Source organism: Somniosus microcephalus, chromosome 4, assembly GCF_052327205.1.
Source record: "Somniosus microcephalus isolate GS21.2 chromosome 4, FLI_Smic_1.0, whole genome shotgun sequence".
Classification (NCBI taxonomy): Eukaryota; Metazoa; Chordata; class Chondrichthyes; order Squaliformes; family Somniosidae; genus Somniosus; species Somniosus microcephalus.
In genome coordinates this window covers 23,904,536-23,919,421 of record NC_140990.1, presented here as the reverse complement: position 1 = coordinate 23,919,421, position 14,886 = coordinate 23,904,536, and the positions used below count along the sequence as shown (strand labels likewise).

Sequence of the window (14,886 nt, the reverse complement as noted above, 5' to 3'; positions counted from 1 at the left end):
AGGGCTGGGGAGCAGTCACCTTTATACTAGGACCTGTGGGAGGAGTCAGCCGAGGCATGTCCAGGCATGTACACAGTGGAATACAAACAGGACAAACAGGAATACAAACAGTGGTTTACCACATTCACCCCTTGTTTAAAATTGAGTCCGGCGGGGTGAAGTGTATTAAAAGTTAGTGTATTGGAGTCTCTCCGGAGGTCTTGTCCGCCGCTGTGATCGGCGTGGCGACGGCAGGGGTAGTGGAGCTTCCGGCGTCGAGTCCTGCGTGGGCTGTGGCACAGGCGTGTCGTCCTCGTAGATGTCGAGCGGGTCACGGGGCCCAGGCCTGCCGTCTGCTGGGGCTGGATATCGGATCGTGGGGGGGGGTGGTAGTGGGTAGTGGGTTACTGCGGCCCCCGAGGGTGCAAGGTCTCTTATGGAGACTGTGTCCTCCCGCCCGTCCGGGTATGCGATGTAAGCATACTGGGGGTTGGCGTGGAGGAGGTCGACCCTCTCGACCAGGGGGTCCGTTTTATGGGTCCTCACGTGTCTTCTCAGTAGGACCGGCCCTGGGGACGTCAGCCATGGCGGTAGCGATGTCCCCGATGTGGACTTCCTTGGGAAGACAAACATTTTCTCATGAGGGGTGGCGTTAGTGGCAGTGCAGAGCAGTGACCGAATAGAGTGGAGCGCATCGGGGAGCACATCCTGCCAGCGGGAGGTTGGAAGGACCCTAGACTTTAAGGCTAGCAGGACGGCCTTCCAAACTGTCGCATTTTCTCTTTCCACCTGTCCGTTCCCCCGGGGGTTGTAACTGGTGGTCCTGCTTGTGGCAATACCCCTAGTTAGCAGGTACTGACGGAGTTCGTCGCTCATAAACGATGAGCCCCGGTCGCTATGGATATAGCTGGGGAAGCCGAACAGGGTGAAGAGGTTGTTCAGACATTTAATGACCGTGGCACTGGTCATGTCCGGGCAGGGGAAGGCGAACGGGAAACGGGAGTACTCATCAATAATATTGAGGAAGTACACATTGCAGTCGGAGGAGGGGAGAGGCCCTTTAAAATCGACGCTCAGGCGCTCGAAGGGGCGAGTGGCTTTTATCAGGTGGGCCCTGTCTGGTCTATAAAAGTGCGGTTTGCACTCAGCGCAGACTTGGCAGTTCCTGGTCATGGTCCTGACCTCCTCAATAGAGCAAGGCAGGTTGCGGGCCTTGATGAAGTGGAAGAACCTGGTGACCCCCGGGTGGCAGAGGTCATTGTGGAGGGCCCGCAGTCTATCGATCTGCGCGCTGGCGCAGGTGCCACGCGATAGCGCATCCGGGGGTTCATTTAGCTTCCCGGGCCGGTACAAGATCTCGTAGTTGTAGGTGGAAAGTTCGATTCTCCACCTCAAGATCTTGTCATTTTTGATTTTGCCCCTCTGCTTGTTGTTAAACATAAAAGCAACTGAACGCTGGTCAGTGAGCAGGGTAAATCGTTTTCCGGCCAGGTAGTGCCTCCAATGACGCACAGCCTCCACAATCGCCTGGGCCTCCTTCTCAACAGCGGAGTGTCTGGTCTCCGGGCCTTGGAGGGTTCGTGAAAAGAAGGCCACGGGTCTCCCCGACTGATTGAGGGTAGCGGCCAGGGCAAAGTCAGACGCGTCGCTTTCCACCTGGAAGGGGATGGATTCGTCCACTGCGTGCATGGTGGCTTTGGCAATGTCCTCCTTGATACGGTGGAAGGCTAAGCGGGCCTCTGCCTTCAAGGGAAAAGAGGTGGACTTGATCAGCGGACGGGCCTTGTCCGCATAGTAGGGGACCCACTGGGCGTAATAGGAGAAAAACCCTAGACACCTCTTCAGGGCCTTGAGGCAGTGGGGCAGTGGAAGTTCCATAAGGGGACGCATCCGGTCGGGGTCGGGGCCGATGACTCCGTGTTCCACAACACAGCCAAGGATGGCGAGGCGGTTTGTGCGGAATATGCACTTCTCCTTGTTATATGTCAGGTTTAGGAGTTGGGCGGTGCGGAGGAATTTTTCGAGGTTTGCGTCATGGTCCTGCAAGTCACGGCCGCAGATGGTCACATTGTCCAGATATGGGAAAGTGGCCTGCAACGCATTTTGATCTACCATCCGGTCCATCTCCCTTTGGAAGACGGAGACCCCGTTGGTGACGCCAAAGGGAACCCTAAGGAAGTGATAGAGGCGGCCGTTTGCCTCAAAGGCAGTGTACTGGCGGTCCTCAGGGCGGATGGGGAGCTGGTGGTACGCTGATTTCAGGTCAATGGTCGAGAAGACGCGGTACTGCGCGATCTGGTTGACCATATCAGCTATACGGGGGAGTGGGTAGGCGTCCAGCAGGGTGTAGCGATTTATTGTCTGGCTGTAGTCGATGACCAGGCGCTGCTTCTCGCCGGTCTTAACGACCACAACCTGGGCTCGCCAGGGGCTGGTACTGCCCTCAATAATCCCTTCTTTCAGGAGCCGCTCCACTTCGGTTTTAATGAAAACCCTGTCCCCGGCACTGTATCGCCTGCTCTTTGTGGCGATGGGCTTACAGTCGGGGGTGAGGTTAGCAAACAGTTGGGGGGGGGGTGACTCTGAGTGTGGAGAGGTTGCACCTGGTGCGCGGCGGGCAGTTTGGAAGCTGCTGGCTGCGGACTGTGAGTGGGGGTAGGGGTCCACCGTACGCCATCGTAACACTTTTAAGGTGGCACTGAAAATCTAACCCCAGCAGGACGGCAGCGCAGAGGTCAGGCAGGACCAGAAGTTTAAAATGATCGTACACGGTCCCGTCTACTACGAGTGTCACCACGCAGTAGCCGCCGATGTCCGCCGACTGGGACTCGGAGGCCATAGAAATCCGCTGTTGCGCAGGCAGGACTGGGAGAGAGCAACGCCGCACCGTGTCGGGGTGGATGAAGCTCTCCGTGCCCCCAGAGTCAAAAAGGCAGATTGTATCATGACCATTTACCTTAATGTCCATTGTGGAACTGGCCAGTTGGTGCGGTCTCGCTTGGTCCAGTGTAACGGATGCCAGCGTAGGGGTCGGTGTGTCGCTGCGGGTATCAGATGAGGCGGTGTCGGGGGCCTGCTGCGTCCCGGCTGTCGTCCAAGATGGCGGCGTCCATGATCCCCATGTGGCTGGAGGCGTCCAAAATGGCTGCTGTACCGGTGATTCGCACATGGCCGGGGAGGTCCAAGATGGCGGCCCGCATGGCCCACACGCGGCGCTGCTTGGGTTCGGGGTGGCTTTGGCCCTGCAGACGCTAGCGTAGTGTCCCTTCTTCCCGCAGCCCGAGCAGATCGCGTTTTTCGCCGGGCAGCGCGCTCTGGGGTGTTTTGCCTGGCCACAGAAGTAGCATTTCTGGCCTTGGGGCACTGCTGTCTGGCCTTGGGACACTGCTGCCTGGCCTTGGGACACTGCTGCGGTAGTTGGGCCGTTGTTGGGGTGTGGCTGGGGTGGCACGGCGCTATGAGGCGGTCCTACCGTGTCCCAGGCTGTCATTCCCCGCGGCGTCCACGGTGCAGAGGAGTAGGCATCCATGCCTTGGTAGGCTGCATCCAACGATAGTACGAGTTCAGAGGCCTTGTTGAGGTCGAGGTTACTCTGCTCCAACAGTCGCTGTCGGGTGTAATTGGATCTGTGGCCCGCTACAAAAGCGTCCCGGATAAGTTCCTCTGTGTACACGGCGGCCTTTACATCCTTACAACCACAGGCCCGGCCAAGCACAGACAGTGCCTGAAGGTATTCCACGGTCGATTCCCCAGGTTGTTGTTTACGACTCCCCAGGAGGTGCCTGGCGTACACTTCGTTCACTGGGCGCGTGTACTAGTCCTTGAGGAGCTTGATTGCGTCCGCGTACGAGGTCGTGTCTTGGATGACCGAGTACACTCGGTGGTTCACTTTGGAGGTCAGGACATCCAGTTTGTCCTCGTCCGATTTGATTGCTTCGGAGGCGGTCAGGAATTTTTCGAAACACTTAAGCCAGTGAGTAAACTTGGTGGATGAGTCCGCCTCCCGATGATCTAAGTCCAGGCATGCTGGTGTGAGGATCTTCTCCATTATAAAAATGTTGTTAATAAAATTGATGCGCTATCAATTACTCATAAAAGACTGAGAGTTAGAAGAGTAACCAAAGGCTTTTATTAACAACAGAATGGAGGTCTGCCTCGCGTGGTCGACCGGTCCATGATACTAAGGGCTGGGGAGCAATCACCTTTATACTAGGACCTGTGGGAGGAGTCAGCCGAGGCATGTCCAGGCATGTACACAGTGGAATACAAACAGGACAAACAGGAATACAAACAGTGGTTTCCCACAGGGGTTAAATTTAATGCCAGCTTTTTTAAGTGTCTGGAGGGTGGCTAGTCATGCTCCCATGTATCCTTTGGCATCCTCTGATGTAATCATTATGTCATCGACATATTGGAGTAGAGCGCTCTGGTACTTTGATAGGTCTAACCCGCCTTAAGGCTTGACTCAGTACACGGTGGAATATATTTGGACTGTTGTGGAACCCCTGCGGGACCCTGTTCCATGTATACTGTTTATCCCCGCACAGGTTCGAATCCTGTTTGTGACGCCAATTGTTGTGGAGTATTTTAAACCAACACTCGACACAAGGTTTTAGATCGATAGTCAAGTTGTCTTTATTGCACCGGTGGGGAAACAGTCTGCTCTGTCTTAGCCAGACCTTTCCAAATTGCCACAGCAAACACTACATTTTTATACATTACAATACACATGGCCATCTCATGCACAATTCATTCCTGCCACCCGATTGGACCGTGGCCCGCATGCATCTTCACTGATTGGTTGCCTATGCCGCGTTACATTAAAGTACCGCCTTTATTATCGGAAAAGTATATGTCAAGCTGTTGTTGCACCTCTGACCTCTGTTGGTTCCATGTCCGGCTATGTTATCTCCACTGCCAATTCAGCAACTTAGAAAAAGCTTATTACTGCAAAGTATGGTCTTTATTACACCATTCAGTGAAACTGCCAGCGATGTCAGTTTAACTCTTTCCCCACTGCAACACTCCTCCTCCTTGATTGCAATGTCTACATCGTCCCTCTCTTTTGTGAAAACAGGCGCAATGTATTCATTAAGAACCATATTCATGTCTTCCGCTTCCACACACAGGTTACCTTTACAGTCCCTAATAGGCTCCACTTGTTTTCCTTGCCAATATTTTTTCATGCCATCTCTTTGCTTTTCTTCTTTGAAATAGTGCCATAGGATCTTTGATGTCCACCTGAGAGCGCAGACGGGGCCTCGGTTTAACGTCTACTCCAAAAATCGGCACCTCCAACAGTGCAGCACTCCCTCAGCACTGCACTGGAGTGTCAGCCTAGATATCTGTGCTCAAGTCTCTGGAGTGGGACTTGAACCCACAACTTTCTGACTCAGAGGCGAGAGTGCTACCAACTGAGCCACTGGCTGACACTAAAGAACAAGCAGTTCTGACGGGTCAGAGCGATCATAATATGATAGAATTCTTCATTAAGATGGAGAATGAAGTAGTTGACTCAGAGACTAGGGTCCTGAATTTAAATAAAGGAAACTACGAAGGTATGAGGCGCGAGTTGGGTAGGATTGATTGAGGGTTGACGGTGGATAGGCAATGGCAAACATTCAAAGACCGCATGGATGAACTACAGAATTTGTTCATCCCTGTTTGGCATAAAAATAAAACAAAAAAGGTGACTCAACCGTGGCTAACAAGGGAAATTAGGGATAGCATAAGATCCAAGGAGAGAACATATAAATTGGCCAGAAAAAGCAGTAAACCTGAGGATTTGGAGCAGATTAGGATCCAACCAAGGAGGACAAAGGGATTAATTAAGAAAGGGAAAATAGAATATGAGAGTAAGCTTTCAGGGAACATAAAAACTGACTAAAAGCTTTTATAGATATGTGAAGAGAAAAAGATTGGTGAAGTCAAGCGTAGGTCCCTTGCAGTCAGAATCAGGGGAATTTATAATGGGGAACAAAGAAATGGCAGGCCAATTAAATACATATTTTGGTTCTGTCTTCACAAAGGAGGACACAAATAACCTCCCAGAGATGTCGGGGAACATAGGGTCTGATGAAAGGGAGGAACTGATAGAAATCAGTATTTGTAGGGAAATGGTGTTAGGGAAATTGATGGGATTGAGGGCCGATAAATCCCCAGGGCCTGATAATCTACATCCTAGGGTACTTAAGGAAGTGGCCCTAGAAATAGTAGATGCATTGCTGGTCATCTTCCAAAATTCGATAGGCTCTGGAACAGTACCCATGGATTGGAGGGTAGCTAATGTTACCCCACTGTTCAAAACGTGGTAGAGAGAAAACGCGGAATTGCAGACCGGTAAGCCTGACATCGATAGTGGGGAAAATGCTAGAGTCCATTATAAAGGATGTAATAGCAGAGCACTTGGAAAAAAGTGAACGGATCGGACAAAGTCAACATGGATTTACAAAAGGTAAATCGTGCTTGACTATTGGAATTTTTTGAGGATGTAACTGGTAAAATAGATAAGGGAGAACCAGTGGATGTGGTGTATTTGGATTTTCAAAAGGCTTTCGATAAGGTCCCGCATAAGAGGTTAGCGTGTAAAATTAAGGCACATGGGATTGGGGACAAGGTATTGACTTGGATAGAGAACTGGTTGGCAGACAGAAAGCAAAGAGTTGGAATAAACGGCTCTTTTTCCGAGAGGCAGGCAGTGACTAGTGGGGTACCGCAGGGATCGGTGCTAGGACCCCAGCTATTCACAATATATATTAATGATCTGGATAAGGGACGTAGATGTAATATCTCCAAGTTTGCAGATGACACAAAGCTGGGTAGGCGTGTGTGCTGTGAGGCGGATGCTGAGAAACTCCAGTATGATTTGGACAGGTTGGGTGATTGGGCAGATGCATGGTGGATGCAGTATAATGTGGATAAATGCAAGGTTATCCACTTTGGTGGCAAAAACAGGAAGGCAGATTATTATCTGAACGGTAATAGATTGGGAGAAGGGGAAGTGCAACGTTACCTGGGTGTCCTTGTGCACCAGTCGCTGAAGGTAAACATGCAGGCAGTTAAGAAGGCAAATGGTATGTTGGCCTTCGTAGCGAGAAGGTTTGAGTACAGGAACAAGGATGTCTTGCTGCAGTTGTACAGGGCCTTGGTGAGACCACACCTTGAGTATTGTGTGCAGTTTTGGTCACCTTATCTGAGGAAGGATGTTCTTGCCATGGAGGGAGTGCAGCGAAGATTCACCAGGCTGATACCTGGGATGGCAGGAATGACGTATGAAGAGAGATTGGGTTGATTGGGCTTGTACTCGCTGGAGTTTAGAAGAATGAGAGGGGATCTCATCGAAACTTATAAAATTCTAACAGGACTAGACAGACTAGATGCTGGAAGGATGTTCCCGATGGTCAGGGAGTCCAGAACCAGGGGTCACAGTCTAAGGATAAGGGGTAGGCCATTTAGTACAGAGATGAGGAGGAATTTCTTCACCCAGAGAGTGGTGAACCTGTGGAATTCTCTGCCACAGAAGGCAGTAGAGGCCAATTCATTAAATATGTTCAAGAAGGAGTTGGATATATTTCTTAAAGCTAAAGGGATCAAGGGATATGGGGAGAAGGCAGGAACAGGATACTGAATTTGAATGATCAGCCATGATCGTATTGAATGGCGGAGTGGGCTCCAGGGGCCGAATGGCCTACTCCTGCTCCTATTTTCTATGTTTCCTAGTGTAAGATGCCCAAAACTTATTCTAACTGCAGCCGAATCGATGATTTTGTTTTCTACGCCTAATTTATAAAAAACCTCGGGTAACATTTTTAAACCACTTTATAAACTTGTCCTCCAACTTTTAAAGATTTGTGTATCTGATCTCCCTGTAGATTTTAGAGATATTAACATAACATGGTTAAAATACATTGACATCAAATGTCTGATATGTGTATTATGGGAAAGAGAAGTTTAGTCTGAGTTAGAAACTCAAACAGGCATTTCACTGCAGACAGGTTGCCATGGCAACACTGATAAGACATTCCATTCGCTGAATCGACTGGTTGGAAACTGTAATCAGATCAGGGGAAAGAACAGGTTTTGTCTGTTATTAACCACAATATAAGCTTAGAATCAGAGAATGGTTACTACACAGAAGGAGGCCATTCGGCTCGTCGAGCCTGTGCCAGCTCTCTGCAAGATTACTTCAGCGAGTCCCACTCCCTGCCCTTTCCCCGTAACCCTGCACATTTCTTTACTTCAGGTACTTATCCAATTCCCTTTTGAAAGCCGTGATTGAATCTGCCTTCACCACCCTTTCAGGCAGTGCATTCCAGATCCTAACCACTCGCTGCGTAAAAAAGTTTTTCCTCATGTCGCCTTTGGTTCTTTTGTCAATCACCTTAAATCTGTGTCGTCTGGTTCTCGATCCTACCGCCAATGGGAACAATTTCTCTCTATACTCTGTTCAGACCCTTCATGATTTTGAATACGTCCATCAAATGTCCTCTCTACCTTCTCTGCTCCAAGGAGAACCACCCCAGCTTCTCCAGTCTATCCACGTAACTGAAGTCCCTTATCCCTGGAATCATTCTCGTAAATCTTTTCTGCACCCTCTCTGAGGCCTTCACATCCTTCCTAATGTGTGGTGCCCAGAATTGGACACAACACTCCAGTTGAGGCCGAGCCAGTGTTTTATGAAGGTTCATCATAACTTCCTTGCTTTTGCACTCTGTGCCTTCCTTGCTTTTGTAGCCTCTTGTTGCTGGCTCCAGGCACTGGAGCGGTTCCTGTGTGTTCAGCTCTCAGCTGCAGTCAGTACCTGGGCCGGGCTCAGCACTTTACCCAGCACATCTCTGCCCACGTTGTCATACTTGACACGGAGGGGCTGCGCAGGCTTCTCATCCACCTCGGTCAGGACGAGAGGTCCCGACCACTCGTGCAAGTCTATGGGCATGTTGCGGCCGCACTGCGGACAGCCCGGGCTTAGGCTGCACGAGCTGGAGCCGCGTGAGCTACACTGGAGAAGGTTGAGATTCCAGAAATAGTGGGGAACCAAGGGGCTAATGAGAGTGAGGGACTTAAAGTAATTCATATCAGTCAAGAAAAAGTACTTGAGAAACTAATGGGACTAAAAGCCGACAAATCCCCTGGACCTGACGGCTTACGTCCAAGGGTTCTAAAAGAGGTGGCTGCAGAGATAGTGGATGCATTGGTCGTGATCTTCCAAAATTCACTAGATTCTGAAAAGGTCATCGTGGAATGGAAGGTAGCAAATGTAACCCCGCTATTCAAGAAAGGAGGGAGAGAGAAAACAGGGATCTACAGGCCAGTTAGCCTGACATCAGTCCTCGGGAAAATGCTGGAATCTATTATTAAGGAAGTGGAACAGGGCACTTAGAAAATGATTATATGATTAGGCAGAGTAAACATGGTTTTATGAAAGGGAAATCATGTTTGCATAAAGCTCCAAAGTGGGTTCCAAATCATTAATGCTCCAGATTCTAAGATTAGGAAGTGAACAGCTGTGAAATGGTAGGTTTTAGACCAATTCTGCAGCTTTCACCTATTCACAGCAATCCACAGTCATTGAGAACCCGACATACTTACCTGACGTGATAGCCGCTCTCCGGGAACCTCGTTAAAAACCTGGGAAAATGGTGAGTACATGGGAAAATGGTGCTTAACTACCTTTTAACAAGCTTTAAAGTATCTAAATTGGCTGACCTGCCGCTTGGTGTCGGGTCTGTTCAGGGATGACAGACCCGACACTTAGGAAACTCACAAGGAGGCGGTTCAGAGCAGGATACCGACCCGCTGTCAGTTTTTGTGGTTTTGACAGCGGACTCGCCTCCAAATCCACACACTGAGCACCGGCAAAATTCAGCCCTTAGAGAACTGTGTACAGTTCTGGTCGCCATATTATAAATAGGATATAGAGGCACTGGAGAGAGTGCAGAGAAGATTTAGAAGGATGATACCAGAAATGCGAGGGTATACATATCAGGAAAGGATGAATAGGCTGGGTCTCTTTTCTCTTGAAAAAAGGCTGAGGGGTAACCTAATAGAGGTCCTTAAAATTATGAAATGTTTTTGGCAGAGTGGATACAGAGAGAATGTTTCCACTTGTGGGGAAGAGCATAACTAGAGGCCATCAATATAAGATAGTCACCAAGAAATCCAATAGGGAATTCAAAATAAACTTCTTTACCCAGAGAGTGGTGAGAATGTGGAACTCGCTACCACAGGGAGTGGTTGAAGCGAATAGTATCGATGCATTTAAGGGGAGGCTGGACAAGCATATGTGGGAGAAGGGAATAGAAGGTTATGGTGATAGATTTAGATGAGGAAAGACGGGAGGAGGCTCGTGTGGAGCATAAACGCCAGCATGGCCTGGTTGGGCCGAATGGCCTGTTTCTGTGCCGTATATCCTGTGTAATTCTAACAATCTCAGTTGTACAATTTTCAATTCACTATTCCCTGTAAATCGATTGTTAAAACCTGAGCCAGTGTGTTGTGAGACAAAGAGCCTTGTGTCCAATAAGGGGAATAAAGGCCCACAGCCTCCCCTGGCCCCGGGCCCTGAACAAGGGACTGGAGAAACTCGCTGTCCTGCGGATCAGACAATCAGCCGGCGCTAGTCCCGCCCCTCGGGCTCCCCGATTGGTTGGAGGACCCGCCGCCGGCTTGCTCCTCCAGCCCCGCCCCACTCGCTCCCTATTGGTCCGGAGCTCCCGTCAATCACCCGGGCAGTGTGAGCTGAGCATGCGCGGCCCTTGGCAGCAGCCGCTGACACATCAGGTGAGAGAGCTCAGGGAGCGGGTTAATGAACCCCGGGGGGACGCGGGACGCTCACACCCCGAGCTCAGGGAGCGGGTTAATGAACCCCGGGGGGACGCGGGCCGCTCACACCCCGAGCTCAGGGAGCGGGTTAATGAACCCCGGGGGGAAGCGGGACGCTCACACCCTGAGCTCAGGGAGCGGGTTAATGAACCCCGGGGGGACGCGGGACGCTCACACCCCGAGCTCAGGGAGCGGGTTAATGAACCCTGGGGGGACGCGGGCTGCTCACACCCCGAGTGCGGCCCCAGGCCCCATTATTAAAACACTCAACATTATCCGCTTCACAAACACCTGGGCTGGGCCTGAGGCCCCGAACAAGAGCCTCCGGGCCGGGCGTTTGCCCCGAGCGGGGCGGCAGCTGTGGAGTTTTCTCCCGGTGACAGGCCTGGGGTAATGGTCGCCATCTTGAGAGGCTCAGGGGGCAGCAGGGCGCATGTGCGCTCCCTTGGCCAGGAACCAGGAGGAGAGAATCTTGTCAATTTCTATCCTGGACTCTCAATGATGGCTTTTGTAAACTCCTTTTACAGGCTGTGAGAAGGGCAGCATTTACACACCGCAAACTCAAACCAATCATCACATCAAGATCTGACGGAGTCACTCCATTCGTCAGGACCTGAATATCATCGGCCTCTGAATATCATCGGCCTCTAAATGTGGAAGGAGAAATGTCTGTCTGTTCTGTCTGTGGGAAAAGATTTCAAACATCAGTGTGACTGGAAAAGCACCGAGACACTCACACCGAGTGAGAGTGTTCCAGTGCACTGACTGTGGAAAGAGCTTTTACCAGTTACACAGCCTGAAAAAACATCGCACCATTCACAGTGGGGAGAAACCGTGCACGTGTTGTGTGTGTGGACAAGGCTTTAACCGGCCGTCCAACCTGGAGAGACTCGAGGATACCCGCACCACGGAGAAACCGTGGAAATGTGGGGACTGTGGGAAGTGATTCCCATCGAAGCTGGAAACTCATTGATGCAGTCACGCCGGGGAGAGGCTGTTCACCTGTTCCGTGTGTGGGGAAAACATCACTTCTTTCCCACTTGGCGCAAAAAGAATATATTAATGGCAACAATTCATTTGAGTTGATTTGAATTAGTTTAGTTCACCAATTGAATCATGTTTCTCTCATTGTATTTCCCAACTCAGATTCATGGCCTCATTTATTTTCTTCCTCGGAGCCCCTGAACCTCATCTGGCAGTGTAATGTTAGCAAGTGGTGATTGATGGCCCTGGGAACCAATAGGAAGAGAGTTCAGAGGCCAGAGGGCCAAGGGTGCAGCGAGTTCGGCCACCAATCGCAGTGCTTGAGGGGCGGAACCTGAGTCTGCCAGTCGGGTGAGTCAGTGTGAACCCGTTAAACAATTTATCTTTTAAAAGTTAAATTGAGATTTTGTTTGTCAACAGAACAGTTTAACATTTGTCAGTATTTTGTTTCCCTGGAGTTGCTATTATGAGTTTCAGACACTTCAGTGCCAAGTGGACCAGGTGTTTACAACCCTCTTAATAAGAAGAAACTGACTCCAGTGTCAGAAGGGTCGGTAACCAGAGGACTCAGATTTAAGGTCATTGTCAAAAGAACCAGCGGCGACATGAGGGAAGAATTTAAGCAGCGAGTTGTTATGATCTGGAAGGCACTGCCTGAAGTGGTGGTGGAAGCAGATTCAATGGCAACTTTCAAAGGGGAATTGTAGAACTACTTGAAGTGGGAAACAAATTGCGGGTCTGTGGGGATAAAGCAGAGGAGTGGGCCTAAATTCAAAGAGCTGGCTCTGGGACAATGGGCCGAAGGGCTGTACCATTCTCTGATTCTATGAACTCTGCATTCCTCCAATTTTGGCCTGTTGTGCATCCCCCACTTCCTTCGCTCCACTATTGGTGGCCGTGCCTTCAGTTGCCTCAGCCCTAAGGTCAATTTTTGCCCATTCCGCTCTTGTGAAGCACCTTGGAACGTTTTACTATGTTAAAGGCGCTATGTAAATGCAAGTTGTTGTTGGTGTGCTACCATTGGCCTCAGCTTTTCCTGACAGAATCAGCCAGGGACGGCGGCTGTGCTGCTCCCCATGGTCGAAATGCTGGCAGCTTGCCGTATAGGCCCACAAGCTCAGAATTGCCACTTGGCAAGGTACTGGAAGGCAAAGAGTGACTGGGCCAAACCCTATCATCAAGCACCACCTTGAGGAGAGAAAGGGAGAAAAATCCAAATTTCTATCCTGTATTTACAGTGATGACTTTTGTAAACTGCTTTTACAGGGCATTAGAAACCAAACATCACGTCAAGATGTGACAGAGTGACATGATTCATCAGAACCTGAATATCATTGGCCTTTTAATATAGGAGAAACGTTTGTCTGTGGGAAGAGATTTCAAACGTCAGTGTGACCGAGACACACAGACCCGAGTGAGAGTGTTCCAGTGCACTGACCGTGGAAAGAGCCTTAACCAGTTACAGAAGCTGAAAAAACATTGCACCGTTCACAGCGGGGAGAAACCGTACACTTGTTCAGTGTGTGTGGACAAGGCTTCAACTGATCATCCAACCTGGAGAGACACAAGGACACCCGCACCACGGAGAAACCGTGGAAATGTGAGGACTGTGGGAAGGGATTCAGTTCCCCATCGAAGCTGGAAATTCATCGACGCAGTCACACTGGGGCGAGGCCGTTCACCTGCCCCGTGTGTGGGAAGGGATTCACTCAGTCATCCAACTGTCTGGTACACCAGCGAGTTCACACTGGGGAGGTGCCGTTCACTTGCTCCATGTGTGGGAAGAGATTCACTTGTTCATCCGAGCTTCTGAGACACCAGTGCATTCACACTGGAAAGAGGCCGTTCACTTGCTCAACATGTGGGAAGGGATTTATTCGACCATCCAAACTTCTGACACACCAGCGCATTCACACGGGGGAGAGGCCATTCACCTGTTTTGTATGTGAGAAGGGATTCACTAATTCATCCGACTTTCTGAAACACCAGCGAGTTCACGCTGAGGAGAGACCGTTCACCTGCTCCATGTGTGGGAAGGGATTCATTCAGTCATCCAACCTGCTGAGACACCAGCGAGTTCACACTGGGGAGAGGGCGTTTACCTGCTCCGTGTGTGGGAAGGGATTCACTCGGTCATCGCACCTCACTGAACATCAACTTGTTCACACAGATAAAAGACCTTTTAAATGTTCTGACTGTGAGAAAATCTTTAAAAGCACAAAGGATCTGCTGATACACCAGCGAGTTCACACTGGGGAGAGGCCGTTCACCTGCTCCATGTGTGGGAAGGGATTCACTCAGTCATCCAACCTGCTGAGACACCAGCGAGTTCACACTGGAGAGAGGCCATTCACCTGCTCCGTGTGTGGGAAGGGATTCACTCAGTCATCCAACCTGCTGACACACCAGCGAGTTCACACTGGAGAGAGGCCGTTCACCTGCTCCGTGTGTGGGAAGGGATTCACTCAGTCATCCTCCTTACTGAGACACCAGCGAGTTCACAACCGACTGCAGAGGTTGGATTCTGCTGTTGTTGCTGCTGTTAATCACATCCAGGACTGAACCATGCTCATTCTGACAGTTGGAGTTTGTTTCTGCTGGTGTTAATAACCGTATAACTGGAGTTTAATATTCTGGATATATGTCAAATAAATCAGCTTTGCTTTCAATGCATTCCTGTAGATTTTTGTCACCATTTCTCCTTCATTTACAGACGCTCCCTAACCAGGCACCATTTCTCCTCCATTTACAGACGCTCCCTGACCAGTCACCATTTCTCCTCCATTTACAGACGCTCCCTGACCAGTCACCATTTCTCCTCCATTTACAGTCGCTCCCTGACTTCCTGTCCTGGAGTTTGGCGCGGGGCCCCTTTGCTGAGGGAACAAGCGGGTTGATAATGTTCACTGCTTTTATAATCGGGCCTGGGGCTGCACTCAGTGCAGTGAGGGAGGAAATGCAGTGGGTGTTGTGTAGATGGATTGTCTAAAGGTGTTTGATAATGTGCCGGACAGGAGGCTTGTTGATCAAATTAAGGCTCACGGTATTAAAGGGAGTGGGGCAGCGTGGATAGGAAGTTGGGTAAAGGGCAGAAAACAGAGA

The 14,886-nt window shown here is 50.2% G+C and overlaps 1 protein-coding gene and 1 long non-coding RNA gene across 2 annotated transcripts; both read left to right on the top strand.

Moving 5' to 3' along the window:
• Positions 1-11,210: 11,210 nt before the first annotated feature.
• LOC147118427 (uncharacterized) lies at positions 11,211-13,251 on the top strand. Its single transcript, XR_015077908.1, has 2 exons — positions 11,211-12,135; positions 13,051-13,251. It is a non-coding gene; the product is annotated as an uncharacterized LOC147118427 (long non-coding RNA).
• A 78-nt stretch (positions 13,252-13,329) lies between these two features.
• Positions 13,330-14,631, top strand: LOC147118426 (uncharacterized; the record flags this gene model as incomplete). Its single annotated transcript, XM_085983910.1, has 1 exon — positions 13,330-14,631. A coding segment is annotated over one exon (1,017 nt), but the record flags the coding sequence as incomplete, so codon positions are not given.
• Positions 14,632-14,886: the final 255 nt, after the last annotated feature.